Source organism: Juglans regia, chromosome 7 (assembly GCF_001411555.2).
Source record: "Juglans regia cultivar Chandler chromosome 7, Walnut 2.0, whole genome shotgun sequence".
Taxonomy (NCBI): Eukaryota; Viridiplantae; Streptophyta; class Magnoliopsida; order Fagales; family Juglandaceae; genus Juglans; species Juglans regia.
Window position 1 is genome coordinate 16,453,587 of NC_049907.1, and position 21,679 is coordinate 16,475,265.

Consider the following 21,679-nt stretch of genomic DNA (forward strand, 5'->3'; position numbering starts at 1 on the left):
AGCAATGATTAATCTTAAAGTTAAAAAATCATATGACAAATCATGGCTAGTAATGAGAAACACATAGTCAGTTTAGCTCTAGACACACATTTGAGTTCTGAGACATTTGCCTCAATTCTATATGAAAGATTGTTGAGATAGTCTTGGTGGGTATAGCCTTGGGGGTTGAGTAGTAACGTGTCACTTTTGTGAGAATTCAGAATTGTGTTTAATTGCTTCTGTTTGGATTTCGATCTTTATGCAATATTCATCTAAATTAATTTTCACTATTTTGTTCAAGGATTAGCAAAACGCTAATTAGGAGGTGTGATTGAGCTTAATTATTGCATATTTTATACATATAGAACCAATATATTTTATTTATTTCATTACATTATTATTGGTTTTAGATGGAAAAATGGTTAAGATGCATAAATCCGAGTTGTGATTTAAATTGATTTATAATATAGTTAATGCTTAATTTTTATAACTTGTGATTTAATTTGACAATATTTATTCACATGTACAACACATTTTTTATAATCTATTCTTTCTTTTTATTTTATTTTATTTTTATTTTATTTTTATTTTTATTTTATTTTATTTTATTTTTATTTTATTTTCTTTTTCAGGCCAAGAAATGCAAAGCATGAGAAAATATAAAAGTAAAAATAAGTAGCAGGTTTTTTATTTTGGGTTTCTCAAAAATCCACACATGCACGCTGGGCAACACACACAGGAAAGGAAAAAGAAATAAAACTCACGCACGCCACACGGAAAAGGAATAAAAGAAAAAAAAAAGAAGGGCTTTTTTGGAAAAGAATCTAAGGACGCAGTAGGGTTTTATTTCTTCACTTTCAATTTGGTTGGGGGGACGTAAAAGAGGGAGTTTTGAATTCTTTGATTTTCATTCGGACGCAACACGCACGTAGAGTAACGCCACGACATGAAGAACTCCTTTGGGGTCCAACTGTCGCTCCAACCTTCTCCTCCACTACTTGCCACCTCCATCTCCATTCATTTGGTTTGCTTTTTTTCATTCCCTACTTTTTATTTAATTTCAATTTAAAGTTTATGGAGTATTTTTTAGATTTTTGGCTTAGAAGTTTGGGCAATTTATTTGCTATTTATTTTACTTAATGTCATTATTTTTTTTGCTCTTTTAAGTTTTCATTTAACAGTGATTACAATTTCTATTGATTGATTTTAAGAATTTGTGATTTGAATATAAGGATAAACCCTAAAATCTTGATTTTGGGACTTTTCAATTTTCAGCTCGTATTTTATCAATTATTTTCTAAGCTAATTTAATTCTTAGCTTAGTTTTATTAATGTCTTAGTTCTATTGCATATTAGATTAATTAAAACTTAATTATGACTTAAATAATTTTAGTTTTACTGTTTAATTTTCAGATTAATTAAGATTGTTTAGCTTAGTTGATTCATTGATTGTTAATTTCAATTTGTTAGTTTTTTACATTTCATTTTGACACTCAAAAATTCAAAAACATGAATCTAGTCCATGACTAGTGCCCTTTTCATTTCCGTTGCATTCTACTACTCATTGCACATATCACCACTTTTGTTTTCTCTTTGTGAATATTTTTACATTTTACATGAGTTTGATTTTAAACAACTTTTCCAAAGGAGACGATCTAGGAATTTTATTTCTAATTATTACACCACACCCTCCTGCACTTGGGATAGCCTTTGTGCTACTCATTTTTGAGTGAGTCACCACGCAATCTCAAGCAACCTATGACCAAGAGATGAATACCATGAGTGTAGAAGTAAGGTTGACAGAAGCTGAATAAAAGTTGAAAAAAGTGACGGCAGTGGTTGAGCAACTGCGAAAGGAGAACGAAGAGCTGAAGCAATAGAATGCTGCTACAGCACCTGTCCACAATTGACAAATAGAAGGAGATGCACATAACATGGGACGTATGAATGCTGATGAGTTAGAAAAGAAGAGGTTACACGATGAGTTGCGCAGCCTTGTAGATAAATACGAGGAGATGGTAAGAAGAATGTGAGGATCTTCCTCCGTAGAGTAGCTACTGAATCGGACTGATCTTCCCTACAACAAGGAAGTGATGGAGGTACCACTCTCACCAAAATTCAAAGTTCCACGAATCGACATGTATGATTGATCTTGGGACCCTGTAGATCACTTAGGAAATTTTAAAGCACACATGACTCTCCATGGCTTGTCGTGCCTTCCCATTAACATTAAAAGGAATGGCACGGGGCTGGTTTGGAACTTTACGACCAGGATCTATTAACAGGTTTGAAGAATTTCCCAAGCAATTTTTAACACAATTCATGGCAAGTAGGAGAAGTATATGGCCTGCCGCTTATCTTCTCACTATTAAGCAAAGGGTAGAGGAAAATTTGAAAGCGTATTTGACCCGATTCAACAAGGAGAAACTGACCACAGACGATCAAGATGAGAAGATCACCCTAGTCGCCCTTTTGGGAGGAATATGGCCCCGAAGTCTATTCATGACCGAGTTAGTCAGGAAAAACACCTCGACTTTGAGGGGGTTCATGGAGAAGGCAGATGACTATGTTAACGCCAAGGACACGTTATAAGCCCTATTAGAACTCAGGAAGCAATAGTTAAAGTTAGAGACCAAGACCTCGAATGGTGCGAGAGATAGGAAGAATGTCGGGCCTAGTCATCAGGACGGGCTGCGAGAAAGGTACTCCTAAAGTCTCGCCTCATCCACAACAATCTGAGTATACAAGAAAATGCGAAAACCACAAGGAAAGAAACACCCCCACCCACATGGGACCAACACTATTGCAAATACCACCAATCGAACACTCACTAGATGGAAGATTTCTCAACCATGAAGAAAATAGTTGCCATAGAGGCGGGAAGTGGTGAACTCGAGCGAATACTGGTTGAACACATCAAACCGATAAGAGAAGATAGCCGGGGGCAAGAGCACAAGAGCTCAAGCGGAGCAGTAGTCCAAAAAGACAGAGATAGGAAAGAGAACAGAGACATGATGCCCTCTGCCAACCTCACAACCAAGACCAAGCTCCCCTTGGAGAAATTCACACCATAGTAAAAGTATTTGCCGATGGGGGCGTGATGGCTTCCAATAGAAAAGCTCATGCCCGTAGAGCAAGGCACCACGATGTATACATGGCGGATAAACCCTCTAAACACCCGTGACATGGTACCATGCCCACCATCTCTTTTGGAGATGAAGACTGTCAAGGGATCCTCTACCCACATGATGATGCCTTGGTAGTAACCTTTTTAATTGCAAACTACACGACCAGACGGATACTAATTGACAACGAGAGCTCAGCTGACATCTTATGCTGGGATGCTTTCGCCAAGATGGGCATTAGCCCAGGTTACGCCTATCGCCAACTCCCCTAAAGAGGTTCTTTGATGAGGCAGTACAACCAATAGGCGCCATCACACTACCAGTCACAGTTGGTCATATATGGCAACAACAATGACGGACTTCTTAGTAGTGAAAGCCCCATCATCCTACAACGCCATATTAAGATGCCCTACTTTGAATAATCTAAAGGTTGTGACTTCCACCGACCACTTAAAACTAAAGTTTCCAATGGAGACAGGTGTCGGCGAGGTTCGAGGAGAATAGATTTTGGCACGAGAATGCTACGTGCAAGAACTTAGAGCAAGGGCACTAGACGTGTGTGTAGCGGAAAGTTTAGAAGGGAAGTCGCCACCCCCACCATTAATCATAGCCAACCAGGACATAGAAGCAATGAATGAGAATAACTTAATGCAGACAGAGGCAAATGAGCCTCTAGAGATCATAGCCCTATGCCAACATCGATCGATCAACACAACACGGGTTGGAACAAGGCTCCTCCCTGAATATAAGGAGGCGTTAAAACACGTGTTCGCCTAGAGTCATGAAAATATGCCAAGAATTGACAATGCCATTATAGAGCATAGCCTGTGTGTTGACCCAGCAGCAAAGAAAGTACACAAAAAAAGAAGAGTTGTCAGCACGGAGAAGTGCACAACCATAGCTGTGGAGGTAGATCGTCTCCTAGCTGCGGGGTTTATAAGAAAAACATACTACCTAGAGTGGCTCTCCAATGTAATGCTAGTCAAGAAAGCTAACGGAAAGTGGAGGATGTGTGTGGATTTTACAGACCTAAATAAAGCCTGCCCTATGGACAGTTTCCCCGTGCCATAAATCGATATTATCGTTGACGCCACAACAGAACACCGATTGCTGAGTCTTATGAATGAATATTCAGGGTACAATCAAATCTGCATGAACCAAGCGGATGAAGAGAAGATGGCATTTATCACAGATAGAGGTCTTTACTGTTATTGAGTGATGCCCTTTGGGCTGAAGAATGCTAGAGCGACTTACTAATGGCTGGTGAATCGGATGTTTAAATAGCACATTGGAAAGACTATGGAAGTATACGTCGATGATCTATTGGTGAAAAGTAACGAACCCACCCAACACCTAGAAGACCTAAGAGAATCTTTCGCTGTGCTTCATAAGTATAAAATGAAATTAAACCCAGCGAAGTGTGCTTTTGGGGTGGATTTGACAAAAAATTTTAAGCTTCATTGTCTCAAAAAGAGGCATCGAGGTAAACGCTAAAAAGATTGACGCCATCTTGAACATGAAGCCACCTCAAAACATCAATGATGCCTAACGATTAGTGGGTAGGGTGGCAGCATTGAACTGTTCGTGTCAATATCCATGGACAAAGGTCTTCCCTTCTTTAGGGTCTTATGAAAAATACACCAATGGAATGAAGAGTGCGATCCGGCTTTCAAGAGCTTAACCCACCACTGTTAAAGCAGCCCAACCAAAGGGGATACCTTGTATGTATATTTTTCAATATCCTTTCATATCGTCTCCACAATCTTGGTCAAGGAAGAGGGAGCAACATAGGCACCAATGTATTACACAAGCCGTGCATTAAGAGGCACAGAGACCAAATACCCTCGAATCGAAATGTTGGCATTTGCATTAGCGACAGCCGCCAGGAGATTGCAACCATATTCCCAGGCTCATCCCATAAAGATGTCAACAAACCACCCCCTCAGGAGAATATTGTAAAAACCTAACAGCTCAGTAAGATTGCTCGTGTGGTCAGTGCAACTCAGGAAATTTGACATCGATTACATGCCCATGAGTTTAGTGAAGGGGCAAGCTTTGGCAGATTTCATTGTCAAATTTACAGACTTCCCAGTGGAAGTTAAAGTGGCACCACACTGATAACCCTGGTTAGTGTTCGTTGATGGATCAGCTTGCCAAACTGGAGGAGGAATAGGGGTCTACATTGTAGGAGAAGCAAGGCAAGAACGCTACTTCATGGACACACTTAAATTTAAAACTACGAAAAATGAAGTCTAATATGAAGCACTGATAGCTGGATTATCCATCACAAAAGCTCTAGGCGTCGTAGAGATTGAAGCAAAGGCAGATTCCCAAATTATGGTAAACCAAGTAACCATCACGTACACCACAAGAGGGGAAAAACTGAAAAAATATCTAAACCGAGTATTGGAGATCCGTGACCAACTTTCCTACTACAGTCTTCAGCAGAAACTAAGGAAAGAGAACACTATAACAAATAGGCTAGCCAAAGCCACCTCTGTGAGAGAAGAGGCGAATTTACCGTGGGAGGTACAAAGGAGAGTGATAGAGATCCCAGCAATAGAAGTATCGATAAACTAGGTGGGGCCCACGGGGCCAAAGTGGGCCAAGGCAATATCAGAGTACCTAGACACGGGTAAACTTCCAGAGTAGAAAGAGACAACAAAAAAACTCAAGAGGAACGCAGCATGTTTTGTTAACATTGAAGGAATCCTTTACAAAAAAGGGTTTTGTCGCCCATTTATTAAGGTGCATCTCGCTTGAGGAAGCATAGTACATCTTAGCATAAATACACGAGGGTGTCTACGGCAACCATTATGGCAGAAAAGCTCTAGAGCAGAAAGCCCTTAGGGCGGGCTACTACTGGCCCAATGCCTAAGAGATGCCAAGCAGTTTGCAAAGAATTGTATCAGATGCCAAATATACGCCCCTGTCCCGCATTGTCCCCTCGAGAAATTATTTTCCATTATCACCCCATGGTCGTTCGCTCAATGGAGGATTAATCTAGTAGGCCCATTCCCGCCAGACAAATGAGGGGTAAAACATATAATCATCGAGGTTGATTATTTCACAAAATGGGCGGAGGCGGAGCCCCTGGCAACTATAACGGCAAAAGTCGTACCCAAATTTCTATGGAAAAATATTATTTGCCGATTTGACATCCCTCACAGCATAATCTCTGAAAACGGGAAGCAGTTTGATTCGAAGAATTACAGAGAATGGTGCAAAGAGTCGGGAATTCAAGCCAAATACTTGTCACTAGGCACCCACAAGCTAATGGGTAGGCGGAAGCAACAAACAAATCCTTACTTGGGGTTTTAAAGAGGAAGCTCAACGATAGGAAATGAGACTGGGTAGAAAACCTGCCAGGAGTGATGTGGGCCTATAGGACAACTGTGAAGACCCCAACGGGCGAAAGATCGTTCACACTGGCTTTCGGGAGCCAAGTAGTGGCCCAAGGAGAAATCGGTCTGCCTACGCACCAAACTCGCCACTTCAGCCAACTTGAGAACAACAAGGCGCTCAAGGAGCACCTTGACCTCCTAGAAGAGAAAAGAGAGGAAGTCGAGATCCAAAATATCCTCAACAAAAGGAAGATAGAGCGCTACTTCAACAAATGAGTCAAATTGAGATCTTTCAAAGTGGGTGACTTAGTGCTCAAAGAAAAAAGAGTGAGGACACACGACGAAGGGAAACATGGACCACAATGGGAGGGGCCAAATGTAGTAGTTGCTAGCAACTGATAAGGATCATATCGCCTCAAAGACAGTCAAGGAAAGGAGTTGCAGCACCTTTGGAATGCCGAGCATTTGAAGAAATTCTATCATTGATGCTTTTCTAAGATGTATTCAATAAAGTGAGGTCAATAAAGACAGACAATGTTTAGCCTGCACGTCTCACCCTTAGCCACCAATGTCGAGTCTAAAGACTTGCGGTACAATTAACAGGCGTGGAGGTCAAAATACTCCACGGCCCCTTAGCCACCAAAGTTGAGTCCAAAGACTCGCGGTGCACTCAACAGGCGTGGAGGTCAAAGGACCCCACGACTCCCTTACTTAGCCACCAAAGTCGAGTCTAAAGACTTGCAATGCAATCGAAGGGCGTGGAGGCCAAAAGATGTCACAACCCCCTTACTTAACTACCAAAGTCGAGTCAAGAGACCTGCAGTGCAATCAAGGGGCGTGGAGGTCAAAAGACTCCACGACCCCCTTACTTAGCCACTAAAGTCAAGTCCAAACACTCACGGGGCACTCAACGGGCTTGGAGGTAAAATGATATTGCGATCCCCTTACTTAGCCACCAAAGACTCGCGATGCAATTTACGGGCGTGGAGGTCAATAGACCCCATGCCCCTTTACTTAGCCACCAAAGTCTAGTCCAAAGACTTGTGGTGCACTCAACGGACATGGAGGTCAAAGGACCCCATGACTCCCTTACTTAGCCACCAAAGTTGAGTTCAAACACTCGCAGTACAATCAACGGGCATGGAGGAAAAAAGACCCCATGACCCCCTTACATAACCACCAAAGTCGAGTCTAAATACCCGCGGTGCAATCAAGGGGCGTGGTGGTCAAAAGACCCCACGACCCCCTTATTTAGCCACCAAAGTCAAGTGCAAAGACTCACGGTGCACTCACTGGACGTGGAGGTCAAATGACCCCACGACCCCTTACTTAGCACCAAAGTCGAGTCTAAAGACTCGCAGTACATTCAACGGGCGTGGAGGTCAAAAGATTCCACGACCCCTTACTTAGACACCAAAGTTGATTTCAAAAACTCGATGTGCACTCAATGGACATGGAGGTCAAAGGACCCCATGAATCCCTTAGCCATCAAAGTTGAGTCCAAAGACTCACGGTGCAATCAACGGGCGTGGAAGCTAAAAGGCCCCACGACCCACTTACTTAACCACCAAAATCGAGTCCAAAGACCCGCGATGCAATCAAGGGGCGTGGTGGTCAAAAGACCCGACCCCTTACTTAGCCACCAAAGCTGAGTCCAAAGACTCGCGGTACACTCAATGGGCGTAGAGGTCAAAGGACCCCATGACTCCCTTACTTAGCTACCAAAGTCGAGTCCAAAGACTCGCGGTGCAATCAACAGGCTTGGAGGTCAAAGGACCCCACAACCCCCAAACTTAGCCACCAAAGTCGAGTCCAAAGACTGTGCACTCAACGAGCGTGGAGCTCAAAGGATCCCACAACACCCTTACTTACCCACCAAAGTCAAGTCCAAAGACTCGCGGTGCAATCAATGGGTGTGGAGGTCAAATGACCCCACTACCCCTTAATTAGCCACCAAAGTCAAGTCCAAATACTCGCAGTGCAATCAACGGGCGTGGAGGTTAAAAGACCCCACGACCCTCTTACTTTGCCACCAAAGTTGAGTCCAAAGACTCGCCATGGAGCCAATGGGCGCGGCGATCAGAGTTAATATTGCAAAACAAAGGCAAACCAAACACTAGCATTGCAAAAAGAATGCTAAAAGGGAGCCATAGACCGACTATACAAAATGAGGCTAAAACATGAGCAACCATTATAGAAGCAAAAAACAACAAAGAGTTATCACTACAGTCTTCCAAAATATTGTTTGAAACAAGGAAGAAGGTAAAAAGAAGCACAATTTTTATTAAGGTGGAGCCGCTGGAGGTTTTGAGGGTGAAAAAGCAGGCGGGAAGGCGTCATGCATAGTATCGTGCCCCAATGCGACCACAAACTGGCATGAAACCTCATCGGGTTTGAAGGAGTCGAGGTCCAAACGCCTCAAGTCAGTTCGAGGATTGGCCAGCAAGTGAGATCACAAGCGAGCAACGCCAGCCCAATATCTATATCCAAAGGTCCGATCCCTAACGACCCTGGCGGCCATCAGTTATGGGAGCACATGGGCCACCTCACCCTTGGAAGCAGCTATTTCTGATTCCACTTCCAACAGTTGTTGCTTTTACTCTTTCACTTTTGTGTCCAAGTGTAGCATGGTTTGTTTCAGTTTGCTCTGCTTGGCATCAACTTCTTCTAGGACCCTTCTTGTAGGCGGCAAACCTACCTCGCAGATCCTGGTAGGACCCCTCCATTTCTGACACTCTAAGGCCAAATTGCCTAAGAGCTTCTTCATACGAGACCTTCGAATTTGAAAGCTCAATGACAAGTTGCCTGTGGCTCTCCTCAGAAGAATCCAATGCCTGGGCAGACTCCAAACATCGTTGCTCGACAACAACCAACAATTGTTGAGAGGAATCCAACTCTCTACTCAGGCGGAATAGTTGGGCATGAACAAAATCTCGTTCAGACTCCGACAGTTGCAAGGTGAAGCCATTATGCATGATGAGGGACTTGGTGCGAGTAACTCACTACGGAGCTCGGATGCTTCATCGCGAAGGAGCTCGAGGTCGCCCTCCAAGGAGCAGATATGCCCATCAGACTGATCCAAGTAAGACTCCACCTCAGTCTTCTCAGTTTGCAGCCGACTCATTTCTTACTTAGCAAAGAACCCAAACATCCGCCTGGTATGTACCTTTGACTCCAAGTTGGCACGATCATCTACAATCCAAGTCGCCAAGTCATCCATGCCCTACAAAGCACAATGATACACTAAAATATGGGCCGTACATATGAAGACAAGAACAATTAAGCCAATAAACTCATACCGAAGATAAGAAATTCTTTAAGTCTTGAGCCATCTCTGCCATTGCTCCATTTTGAGGAGGGGGCACAAATAAGAAGGCCCTTCAAACCCCCATGTCGTGGGTCGTTGCCCCTCCACATGGGCCCTCCTCAAAGAGTACGCCAAAGGCATAAAATAGGTGGCTAGAACCTCTACCTTAGGTACAAATGCGCTCTTGTTTGCTGTGGTAGTAAACTTAAAACTATCGATGGGCCCGACATCCTCTCCGTCACTATCTCCTCCATCTCCATTTTCTCCATCTCCTGTGCCCCTTTCCATTTCACCTTCTCATGATGACCTGCCCACCTCCCTAGGGGTTGAGGAATCCACGTCACCTCCAAAGGAGGAGGGTGAATGGGAAAGAATGGAGACTTTCATTGTACGTATGTGGAGTTTCACCCTTAGAGACAGTTGCAGGGAGGGAACTTAGGTTAGAGCCTTGGTCCCCATGATCATCAACGTTGCCCCTCGGGAACACAGAGTCCATGGCACGACTCTGGTTGCCCCCACCAGTAGGAGTCACAGCTTCAGACGCCATAACCCCAGCAACGCCCATGCAGAAGGTGTCATATATATCAAATGCAAACTTGCCACCATTGGGAGTCGAGACTGAGGAGAGGAGAGAAGGGAACTCGAAATGGGGTGTACCCATTGAGTTCGACCCCTTGGGGGTAGATCAAAATCAAAGGTTATGGCTAAATCGACAAGGGCTTGACCCATAAGGCCATCAAGGTCGTCAAGCCTAGGAGACGAATGAGGCGACACATGCATAGTAGAAGTAGAGGGTGTTTCCCCTCCTTCGGTCGGATTGGCGCAAGAGTCAATGGCCATTTTTGGCCTCACATTGTTAATGGCGCCTTCAACGTTTTCAACAAGGCGATTAGTAGATGCCTCGCCCTCTCAGTACATCAAAGACATTTTTTAGAAGTCTTAGAAGGCGGGGGAGATAAGCCCCTTCTCAGAAGGAAGGGAAGCGGGACTCTTTTTTGAATGAGGCTTCACATTCTTTAATTTACACCCCTTAACGTGGGAACGATATGGCATCACAAGGAATCTATCAATGTTGGCGGGAGTCAAGAGTTTTTTAGTCCACTGGGCACCCTCATTATCTTTGGCCCAATTTAGGACTATGTCGACACGATAACATTCTCAGTTAGTCAAATCTATTAGCTTGAATGAGGAAATCCCGAATGGTCATCTCAGGGGCGGGAAATTACCAGCCACTACTAGAAATAAGGAAAAATTGCTTTTGCCATTGTTTAGCATTCAAATGGTGGCTTTTGAATGCTGCCAAACGTTGCACATGAACACGAAAATTCTAAATGTTACCTAATAGTCATTTCACATAATAGAAAGACAGGAACTCGCGAGCAGTCAAATCTGGGTACAAATCCCCTAGGGGTTCCAGAACAATATTGAACACCACGCATGAACACAAAAGTACACGCCACGTGTGCGAATGAAGTTGGGCAAGGGCCAATCGAAGGAAATCAAGGACATTGCGAACGGGGTGGATGAATGGAAGGCACAAACAATGCGTTAGGGCACAAACGGGGAGAGAAACTTTCCCGAGAAGCCTTCCTCGTCAACAGCACCCTTGCCTCGGAAGAGCAAGAACCACGTTGTCGGGGATACAATACGAAATCCTCAACCTTGCCAAGTCTCGGGCGACAAGTGTGGAGCTCCATTGGAACCCTTCAAAGAAGGGTAAAGTTTGACCATAAGAGGATTCGGGCCCAAAATGGGGAGAAATCCCCGATGGGGTTTGGGCAGAGGCACGGTTTGGAACACGAGAAGAGCCACGTTGAGCCATTGTTGAAGAAACGGGAAGAAACAAGATCAAGATGGTGAAAGGTAGTGAGTGTTTGAAACTTGAGAAGGAAGCAAGTAGATGAAATGATGCAAGAAGATGAAAGAAGAAGAGTGGGAAAGAGGGGCAATGATGAGGAATTCTTAGGAAGATGAAAGGGTCACAGCACCATCGTTTGTTATTTGAATAAAAGGAAAATAATAAAATAAAGTGCGAGAACAATTACGGATGATATGGTTCACGTTTTTAACATAATGAAAAGGTAAATTTTCGTTAGCCCACACCTTAGTTAGTATACATATACTTAGAATATTTCTCTAACTTGAGCATTGGAGCACTCCCAAGCATCCAGTGTCGCTATCTTATTTGTTATAAGTTATCTGTATAATTAATGATGTGAAATACATCCTTAATAAATGCAGAGTTTGAAAATAATTTTTCAACCGGCATGAAAGTGTTGGACTCAAACTGCTAAAACGACAAAACGTTTGTATATTCTAGGCTGTGAATGGCTGACACGAACCCTGCCGTATGAATAAACGACGATGAATAACTGAATCACACGTCATCGATAAGGTTTCACGCACACGTCATCGATAAGGTTTCGCGCAAACCAAGGCATCGTCGCGCACACTGGATCACATCCCTTTAACCCTCACGCTAACCCAACAGCCAAACCGAAACAAACCCAGCTCAGTTCCCCCCAAATCGGAAGAGAACAAAATGGACCGGTCTGCATCGGAAAAACTGATCCTTGTGAACCGGGAGCCGGGAGGGATCGCGTTCGTAACCATCAACCGGCCGAAGTCGCTGAACTCGTTGACCAAGTCTATGATGACGGACCTGGCCCAGGCCTTCAAGGCCCTGGACCGGGACGAGTCGGTCCGGGTGATAGTCCTGTCCGGGTCCGGTCGGGCTTTCTGCTCGGGTGTGGACCTGACCGCGGCGGAGGACGTGTTCAAGGGCGACGTGAAGGACTTGGAATCCGACACGGTGGCTCAGATGGAGCGTTGCCGGAAGCCCATAATCGGAGCCATCGGAGGGTTCGCGGTCACCGCCGGGTTCGAGATCGCGCTCGCTTGTGATATTCTGGTCGCTGCTAAGGGAGCCAAGTTTATGGACACGCACGCTAGGTTTGTAGCTCAGTTTTTTATCCCTATCCGGTTTGTATACTTTGTTCATTTCTGAATGAAATTTACTTTTTTTAATCTGTTGGACTCAATTATTGTGTTTAAACAATATTTTCATTGCGTATATATCACTTTTAGAAGATGTTTATATGTCATGAAGTTGTATACTGGGTGGCGGAATCAGAGCCGTCGCAATATTCTCTGTGAGGAGTTAAATACAACACTTCAGACAATAGCAGCAGGCATGATGACTGTTGTAAATTATAATTGTTGGGCACAAACCATTTGCCCAAATGTTTTTGGGTTTAGTTTCCTCCTCCATTCATCTTCCTACACGAGCCATTTAAGTGAAACCAATGGTTAGAATTTTGATAACCTGAAGGGTCGAATCCATGATTTTGCATTGGATTTGCAGTTTAGAGGATATTGTTTATTGGCTGCTTCATAGAGTTTATATTTTCCCTCTGGACTTCGGTCGATTTTGGTTAGGCGGCAGAATGATGCCTGTTTTTAGCACTTTCACACGTGTTTCAAAGAAATTTTTTTTCCTCTCAGGTTTGGAATATTTCCTTCTTGGGGTCTCTCTCAGAAGCTTTCACGCATAATTGGTCCCAACAAAGCGCGTGAAGTTTCTTTAGCAGCCATGCCACTAACTGCCGAAATAGCTGAGAGGTTGGGCTTCGTTAACTATGTTGTTGAAGAAGGTGAATTGTTGAAAAAAGCCAGAGAAATTGCTGGAGCCATTGTGAAAAATAATCAGGACTTGGTGTTGAGGTATAAGTCAGTCATAAATGATGGCCTCAAGCTGGACTTGGGTCACGCCCTTGCACTGGAAAAGGTGATTTTTTTTTTTTTTTATAGTATAAAATTAACAATTCAATTTGACAGTGGTAGTGGCAGTCTGCTCCGACCTAGCCTCCTGGTGTGTTTATGGATTCTTTTTCCATTTTGTTCCTTGTTACCTTTTTTCTTCCATCCTTTCAATCTGTTTTTGCAGTTTAAGATGTTTTGCTTTTTTTTTTTTCCGTAGTAGGAGACTTTTTCATGAATTTCCAGATGGCCTGTTGTCTTCATTTACTGTCTTTTGAAGCATGTACTTAATTACTTGCATAATTTCTGTATATGTATTTTAAAAGCTCACTTTTCTCGTAAGATCGCTTTATGGGTTCTAAAATTAATGCACTTTATAGATGAATTGCATGGCTCATCTTTTTTGTGTCATCATGACTTTATTGTTGTTGTGGGGTCTAAAATTAAATTTTTGTTTGTAATACTCCAAATTAGGTATAGAACAATGCTAAATGAGATAACACATTGGTTGGGAGGGAAAACTTCGTGCAGTTTATAATGATTCCATGAGGTCAATTGTAACATTGACCAATCCTTTCGGAACATAAACCTAAATATGGCTTGTGTTTTCCTGTGATTGTTGTAATTTTAGTATATCAAACTTAGAAATGGAATGTACAGAGCTCAAGTTTCTTGTAACATCACATTTTATGCCTGTGATCTTCAGATTTCTTGTAACCTGACTCTCTCTGTCTATGATCTTTGAGAGCATCTCAAATTTGCATTATTTTAAATGGTTTGAACAACCATTGTTCGAATTAAACAAAAGCTTATTGAGCTTGGAATTCGTTTTTAGCTAAGCTAGAAGTATTTGATTGCAGTATGTTACCATTCTCTGCCTGGATCTCACAGAGCAGGTAAGACTTAAATTAAATTACACACAACTCATAAAACTCAGCATCTATATGAGCTGTAAACAAGTCATACACGCGTCTACTAGGTACTGCTTTCTGTGATAGATTGTACGAGTTCTTTGAATAATATTTACAATATGTTGCCGTCTTCTTTGTTTGATGACTGGTTGGAATGTAGAATCCGTTTAGAATTAGGCTTCCAATTTTCTTGTTTCTCCCACCATTTTCTACTCAATCCTTTGCATTGTTAATGCTATTTTCAGGAGAGGGCTCATGAGTATTACGATGGAATGACCAAAGAACAGTTCAAGAAGATGCAGAAATTCATAGCAGGCCGGAGTTCAAAGAAACCTTCTTCAAAGATGTAGAATTTACCTATGTACCCGATCTCTGTCGCAAAAATAACACCCACTGCCTCTCTTTTAGGCAGAAATTCTGCATATCAGCTGTAGAATGCTATCAGGGTAATAATGGTGAAGTCCAGCTCTAATGGCTAATGGCAATTTTTCCTCCCCCCTTCCACCAAATTCTAAACAACATGAACATGTGTTTTTATATCAATAAATGTTGGGTCCAATTGTATGCTTCAATTTGTGACGAATTTGGTTGTGACATTGTAATTATAGAGGAAGCAGCAAAACAAAGTATTAAAACACTTTTGCTGTAGTTTTGCAGAGCTTTTTTTTTTTTAGTTGTTTTTTATGAGAGCCACGTACTTTATTGGTAGTTGGGAGATGATACATACGCCGGTGATGTATGACATATTTTAGTAGTTGAGGAGTTAGTAGCAATGTTTTCAATATCGTATCGGTGAAGTCATTGAAAGTAATGTTTTGAAATAATTAATATATGAATAATTTATACATATAAATAATATATATAAATTATATTTTAAAATAATAGTCAATATATAAATAAATTATATATAAATATATATATATATATATAAATTATAAATAGTCTAGTGAAGTAAAAATAAACTTGTAATTTAAAAAAATGAAAAAAAAAATTAAAGGTCGAAATATCGGCCGGTATAGACTGGTATGGTTGGTATTTTGGCCAATACAAAACACCTATGATACCTGTATCGACCATTGGGCCAATTTGGTACGAAATTTAAAACACTGGTTAGTAATGATCCTATTCCACGTATAAATTAATAACTATATAAATAAATAAATAATAAAAATTAATATGAGCCAATGATCGGTTACTTTTTAATTATTTTATGAGAAATGATATTTGTCGTCGTGAGTGTATAAATGTCATGTAAATTTTTTAATAATAAATTTTATTATTTTTTAAAATAATTATATAACATTGATTATATATAGCATTTTTCACATTTTATAACTATAACAATTATGAATTTATTAATATTTAGAATATCTAAAATCTAGCATCCAAAAGTGTCTGCCTTTAGAGCGTTGAGCTCACTTAAATTGAGAAAGAAGTTGAAAACGCCCAACGACCAACAAAAAAATGTACACATCCATTCAATGACTTCTGGGGTGAGGTTTGTATAAAAATATTATTTGTCTAATATATCAAACAAATTTATAAACCCAAACCCAAAAAGAAGGTGGCCTAGAATGTTGATGGAGTAGGACTTTGTCTTTGAGAGCAAGAATCCCGGAACCTTACCAGTATTTCGTTAAAATCGTTGTGGAAAGGTTTCACTTCATCCCTCTATAAAATGCTCCTCCGGTAATACAGCGACAAGTCGGAGAACAAATATGGCTTCAGGTACGTACGTCTCTTTCATCCCATCATTTCAGGCACCATTATTCTGATCCCTTCCTGAAGTCTGCTGAAATGCTATGTATTATCATTATCCTTATCCTTTGGGTTCTAAAACTTTGCAAGTTTGGAGCTTTAGGCATTTTTATACTTTGGAAAAGTCTGAGTCTGACGGTGGATGAAAGTGAACATCTTTGAACTACTTTCTTCGTAGAGATATTCAGAACCAAAGGATGTATGTACGTGCTTGATACGGCTGGCTGCTATCTGCATAATCGTTTTCTCTTTTCTTTTCTTTTTCTTTTGCTTTTGCTTTTGTGTTTTGTTTTTTTTCTTTGTTCTTGTTCTACGGTGTTGTTTGCGTGGTTGACCTGCAAGGAAACAGCTGCTTATTAACTTTCTTTTGTCCTCCAAAATTAACTAGCAGATATACATGCAGGGCGGATCTAGAGATATTTAGATTTTTAAAGAATAAATATAGATTAGAAGTCATTATTAAGAGCATCTATGTTATATACATGATGTGACATCATCTAGATCACACGTCTTCTCAAGCGAGTGTTGGAAATAATCAACTAGAAGCAGCCACGCAGTGAGTGCAAAGTGTGCACTATTATAATGCCTTCTCTCTAGCATTATTCTTTTCTAAAAAAAAATCCTTATTCTTATTCCTTTGATAAAATAACTTTGTTATTTATAAGTCTCACATGATACATCACAATTTTTCTTATTTTTTAATTTTTTTTTTAGTTTTATTTTTATAAAATAATTAAATTATTCTACTCATCATTTATATAGTACATATTTAATAAGAAAAAATAATTAAAAAAAAATAATAAAGATAATATATAATATACGAAACTTATGAATAGAATTTTTCTGTTAAGTCCAAAAGAATTCAAAACAACCCCTTGAATACCTATAATTCTAGGACAATCATAATTTTAAAGAAAAGCTTATAAAGTATATTACTTTTAGATTTATGTGAGAATTCAAAGTAGAGTAAGCCAAATCTTATAAAAAAAAAATGATATTTGCAACTCTATATTGTGTAAGTCTGTCGTGTTTGAAAAAAGTGATTAAATTTGATATTTATATTAAAAAAATTATTTTTTTAATAATGAATCTTATCAATTTTTTTAAAAAGAGTGTTCGAGACTTATATACTCTATAACTGTATCTAACATTACTCTCTTATAAAATAAATTTTATTTTTTATTTAAAAATTGATTACATTTTTTTACATTCTTGTATTTCACATGTAGCACAATAGAAGGAAAGGATGAATTAATCACTTCAACTGGATGCATCAAGATATCCGAATTGAAGCAATTAAATTAGGTGGGTCATGGTCCATGGATGAGGCCTATAACACTTCATTGTTAATATATCTTTGCCTTATGATCACATTAAATCTGATATATAACACACTATTTTCGAAAGACTCGTTTCTCGTTATGTTCGTAGAAAGTGTCAAAATCCCACAGTACTTTTTTATGTAAGGAAAATGCTATGTCCACATAAGATCCTTGTTTTACTTTTTTGTTTTACATTTTTTTCAAACATTTTTTTTAAATTATTTAAATATTTTCTTTTAAAAAAATCGTAAATTCATTTAAAAATATTTCCTTAATCATTAAGTTAAAAAAATAAATAAAATGCAATCTGGTAGAAACTTTCCAAACTTTATGTGGGAATAGTATTTTCCTTTATGTAAATGGTACAGTGAGTTTTCACCTCAATAAAAATATTAATTAGAATATAATTATTATTAATATCAATATTACTTTAATATTTAATAAATGTGATAAATATTAATATTAATTTAATTAGAATATAATTATTATTAACATTTAATTGGTAGAGCTAAAAAATATGATAAAAATAAATTAAATAAAAAAATTATTAAATTAATAATATTTTATTATTATATAAAGAGTAAATAGATAATATAATGTAGAAATTGGATTTGAATGGAATAGGCAAATGCAAACTCATATGATATTAGCTAAAATTCGAATTACCAATTCAATGAGAATGCTCTAATACTAGTAGTATTGGTGGTGCAAGAATCGAACAATGTTCTCATGAAGAAAACCATTGTAGTGGAAACTGAAAACAGTGCTAGAATTTTCAGTGGCCACTACTTCTTTCTGAATTGCCAACGCCCAAGCGCCCTGCTTCCTCATTATTGTAACTACCTTGCCACTAAGGATTTTCGCATTCTAGGGTTTCAGATTCCAATCTAGTGCGAGTACCCCGAATATCTATCCTTGGGACGTGAACGAAGAAAGGGGACTCCCCAGTTTTGGACCCCAATTATCAATTAAGGAGAAGAGTGAAAACAGAGGAAGAGAGAAAACAATGTCGACTAAGGAAATACGTAGGAGGAAGAACTAGGGTTTTAAGATGAAAATATAAATATATAGAATGAGAAATCGACGTCGTTTCCTCCTTTTCTTAAAAAAAGTTTGCAAAACATGACTCTAGTATGCGTGCGCGGGGAGAGGGGGCTTGAATGCGAGTCAGAAGGGCTGCAAAATAGTGTCTCAACCATTAGGCCACCCAACTAACTGCCTATAATTTATATTATAATATCAAATATATTAAGTATAAATATCGGAGTTAGAGGTCGGAGCCTATATCGACTCCGACACCAACCATTTTTTCCTGAAGAATTCCGACTCCATACTTTAGATTTTGCGACAAAGTCAAAGTCATCGGAATCGCCAAAGTTTTGCGCTACCCTTAGTGATTACTTAATAGAATAATGCTACTATGCCGTCTCATTTTGTCCCCTCATTTTGACCATTCATGCATTCAATTTTTTTTTACTTATTGATTAAGGAAGTGACTATTAGTATATTTGTATATTTTTTTATTTTTTAAAAATATTTAAATATGTTAAAAAAATGTAAAAAAAAAATATAAAATGGCTCCCACTTCATTGTAAAGAAAATGTTAAAACTGGCGGCACACTAGCACTAACTTAATATTTGCTAGAGTCACTATAACACTCCCCGCGGCCGGGGTCCCGTAATGGCCATGCTTTTTGACGTTGTCACATGGTTATTTTCCTTGCGTACGTGGTGAAGAATGGCTTCTTGGTCTGGATCATGTACGTGTGCTTGTTTCATTGCAAGCAACATCTGATCTTCCTACAGTGAGATTGAGGACTTCTAATTCCCATGCACGACAGATCCATAATTTGCCTCAAACTTCTAAGCGATTTTTCTGTTTTTATCTACCTCAACAAAGGGGAAAATTCTTTTTATCTCTCTCTGATCTGATCTGATCTGATTTTGGACAGTGGAATATTTCAGCATTGCAGGAAAATGTTCACGCGATTCATGATGAAGAGGCTAAGTTCAGACAATTTGATGTCGTCAATGATTGCTCCGACCATTACTTCGCCAATTCAAAGCATGCAGCGTACAAGAGAGCTTGCTTCACCAGCACTGGAAATGGCGCTCTATACAAGAAGATCATGCAAGATTGGAAGATTCTTGAGAAGGATCTCCCAGAATCTATCTATGTACGTGTCTACGCTGGACGGATTGACCTCCTCCGGGCAGCCATCATCGGTGCTCGAGAAACTCCCTACCACGACGGTCTTTTCTTCTTCGATTTTGCATTCCCTTGCGATTATCCAAATCGGCCTCCTCTCGTATATTACCACTCTCACGGTCTCAGATTGAATCCAAATTTGTACAGTGGTGGTGCTGTTTGTCTGAGCTTGTTGAACACCTGGTTTGGCACCGAGAATGAGAAGTGGAACCCTTCTGTCTCTACGGTTCTTCAGGTTCTCGTTTCACTCCAAGGGATTGTGCTAAATGACAAACCTTACTACAATGAGCCCGGATTCAAGCTTTCTGGGTCTTGGGAAACTTACAATGAAGATGCTTTCTTGTTGTCGTGCAAGACAATGCTGTTCTTGCTTCAAAACCCACCCAGAAATTTTGAGGCTTTCGTTGTTGGGCATTTCTGTGAGCGTGCAAACTCCATTCTAAGTGCTTGTAAGGCTTACCAGGATGGTCATGTGAGGGTCGGTCTCTACCGTGATGAAAATAGGCCAACTTGTATGAGTGAGATCCAAGCATCAGACAGGTTTAAGAAGTCGATGGACAAGCTTTACAAGGATCTTTCAGTGGGCTTCGCAAAGAATGGAGCTTCTAATCTGCATAATGATCTTATCGAAGAGTTTGGGGACGAGATTGAAAATATCGGTTTAAAACAAAAAAGGGTCACTGAAAAGAAGAAACTTGGAGAATCTTGCGAGATTATTGTCTATTTGAAGAGCATTTTGGGACTGAATAAGGGCGGTAAGACACTAAAAAATAACGCAAATGGGATCAAAATGAACACCTCTTGACAGATCTTCTGCAAGTAGCTGCTAGTGGTCGATTCAGTTCAATTCAATTAGGAAGAATAAGGGAAAGAGGAGAGACAGTTTTCTTTGTTTTGAGTAATTACTAAATAGGGAAGGGCCTTTTTTTGCAGAGCAGAGATACTTGAGCATGAGTTATTAAACTTCCTAGGCTCAATGATAAATGAATATCTTTCGGTTCGATCTGTTGATGATTGATCAAGCATAGATTTCTTATTTGTATTTAATTATAATATTTTTAATGTATGTAACAGTAGTATTCTAGACACACAAGATTGATGATTTCAGAAGCTATTCAATTTTTTTTTTTTTTTCCTCAGCAAGTAAAATATTCATTGATAAACTAGCAGAGTATAGGAAACAAGTTCTAATGGATAGGAGTCCCCTATAGTCTTCTCAAAACCAACAGATACATCACAAAAATAAGAAAAAATAGATCTAGAACCAAAAGTTTGGCTCCCAACCATTTCCCACCAAGGGAAGCCGCTTGAAGCGGTTTTAATATAGTCTGATAAATAGATTATAATACTGTGGCTAGAAGCCGCAGTGAAGGGTTGTGTGCTGCATCTTGTTGGTCTGGACTGGCTGGAAGTGACTTTCACCTTCATTTTCACTTGATCATTGGTTAGGAAAAGCGGAAACATAAGATAGCAACAGGAAACTATGCCGAATAGTTGATGAAGGGCCATCACAAGCGGTGGCAGTGCATGACCTGCACGCGCCACACTTGGAGTGGAAAGGTATGTCAAATCTGGAAGATCCAATGCATCGGTCCCGAGAATGCCACACGTGGCGGCAGGAGGCTATTGAGGCACTGCGGTGCTTGAATCCCACATGCGGCATAAGCCGTGCATGAGACGTATGTGCTGCACTTTTGAATGGATTTCTTACACCTTCTGGTAGATCGACGTCTGTGAGGTTGGTGGTGGGGCATGTGTCAATCCAAGATCGGCATATTTCGGTGCTATGGGGGGAAAATTAAAAGGAAAAACCGGAAAATACAAAGCTAAATAGAAGTCATGCCTAGCGAAGGGGGGAGGTGGGTGGAGCCGAAGCTCTAACACCCCTCCATCTAGTGAACAGAGGTGAATCCTAGCTGAGGCGATAGAAAGGCTTTTTGCCTGGAGAGAAAAAAGGAAGAAATA

The 21,679-nt window shown here is 40.1% G+C and overlaps 2 protein-coding genes across 2 annotated transcripts; both read left to right on the forward strand.

The window, feature by feature from the left end:
- The first annotated feature begins 12,146 nt into the window (after positions 1-12,146).
- LOC109021206 (probable enoyl-CoA hydratase 1, peroxisomal) lies at positions 12,147-15,088 on the forward strand. Its single transcript, XM_019003802.2, has 3 exons — positions 12,147-12,707; positions 13,260-13,542; positions 14,671-15,088. The coding sequence occupies exons 1-3, from the start codon at positions 12,298-12,300 to the stop codon at positions 14,773-14,775; spliced, it is 798 nt and encodes a 265-aa protein (XP_018859347.1). The 5' UTR covers positions 12,147-12,297; the 3' UTR covers positions 14,776-15,088.
- An 889-nt stretch (positions 15,089-15,977) lies between these two features.
- LOC109021203 (putative ubiquitin-conjugating enzyme E2 38) lies at positions 15,978-20,784 on the forward strand. The gene is made up of 2 exons (XM_019003799.2): positions 15,978-16,153; positions 19,471-20,784. Exons 1-2 carry the CDS (start codon positions 16,144-16,146, stop codon positions 20,517-20,519), a joined length of 1,059 nt encoding a protein of 352 aa, XP_018859344.2. The 5' UTR covers positions 15,978-16,143; the 3' UTR covers positions 20,520-20,784.
- Positions 20,785-21,679: the final 895 nt, after the last annotated feature.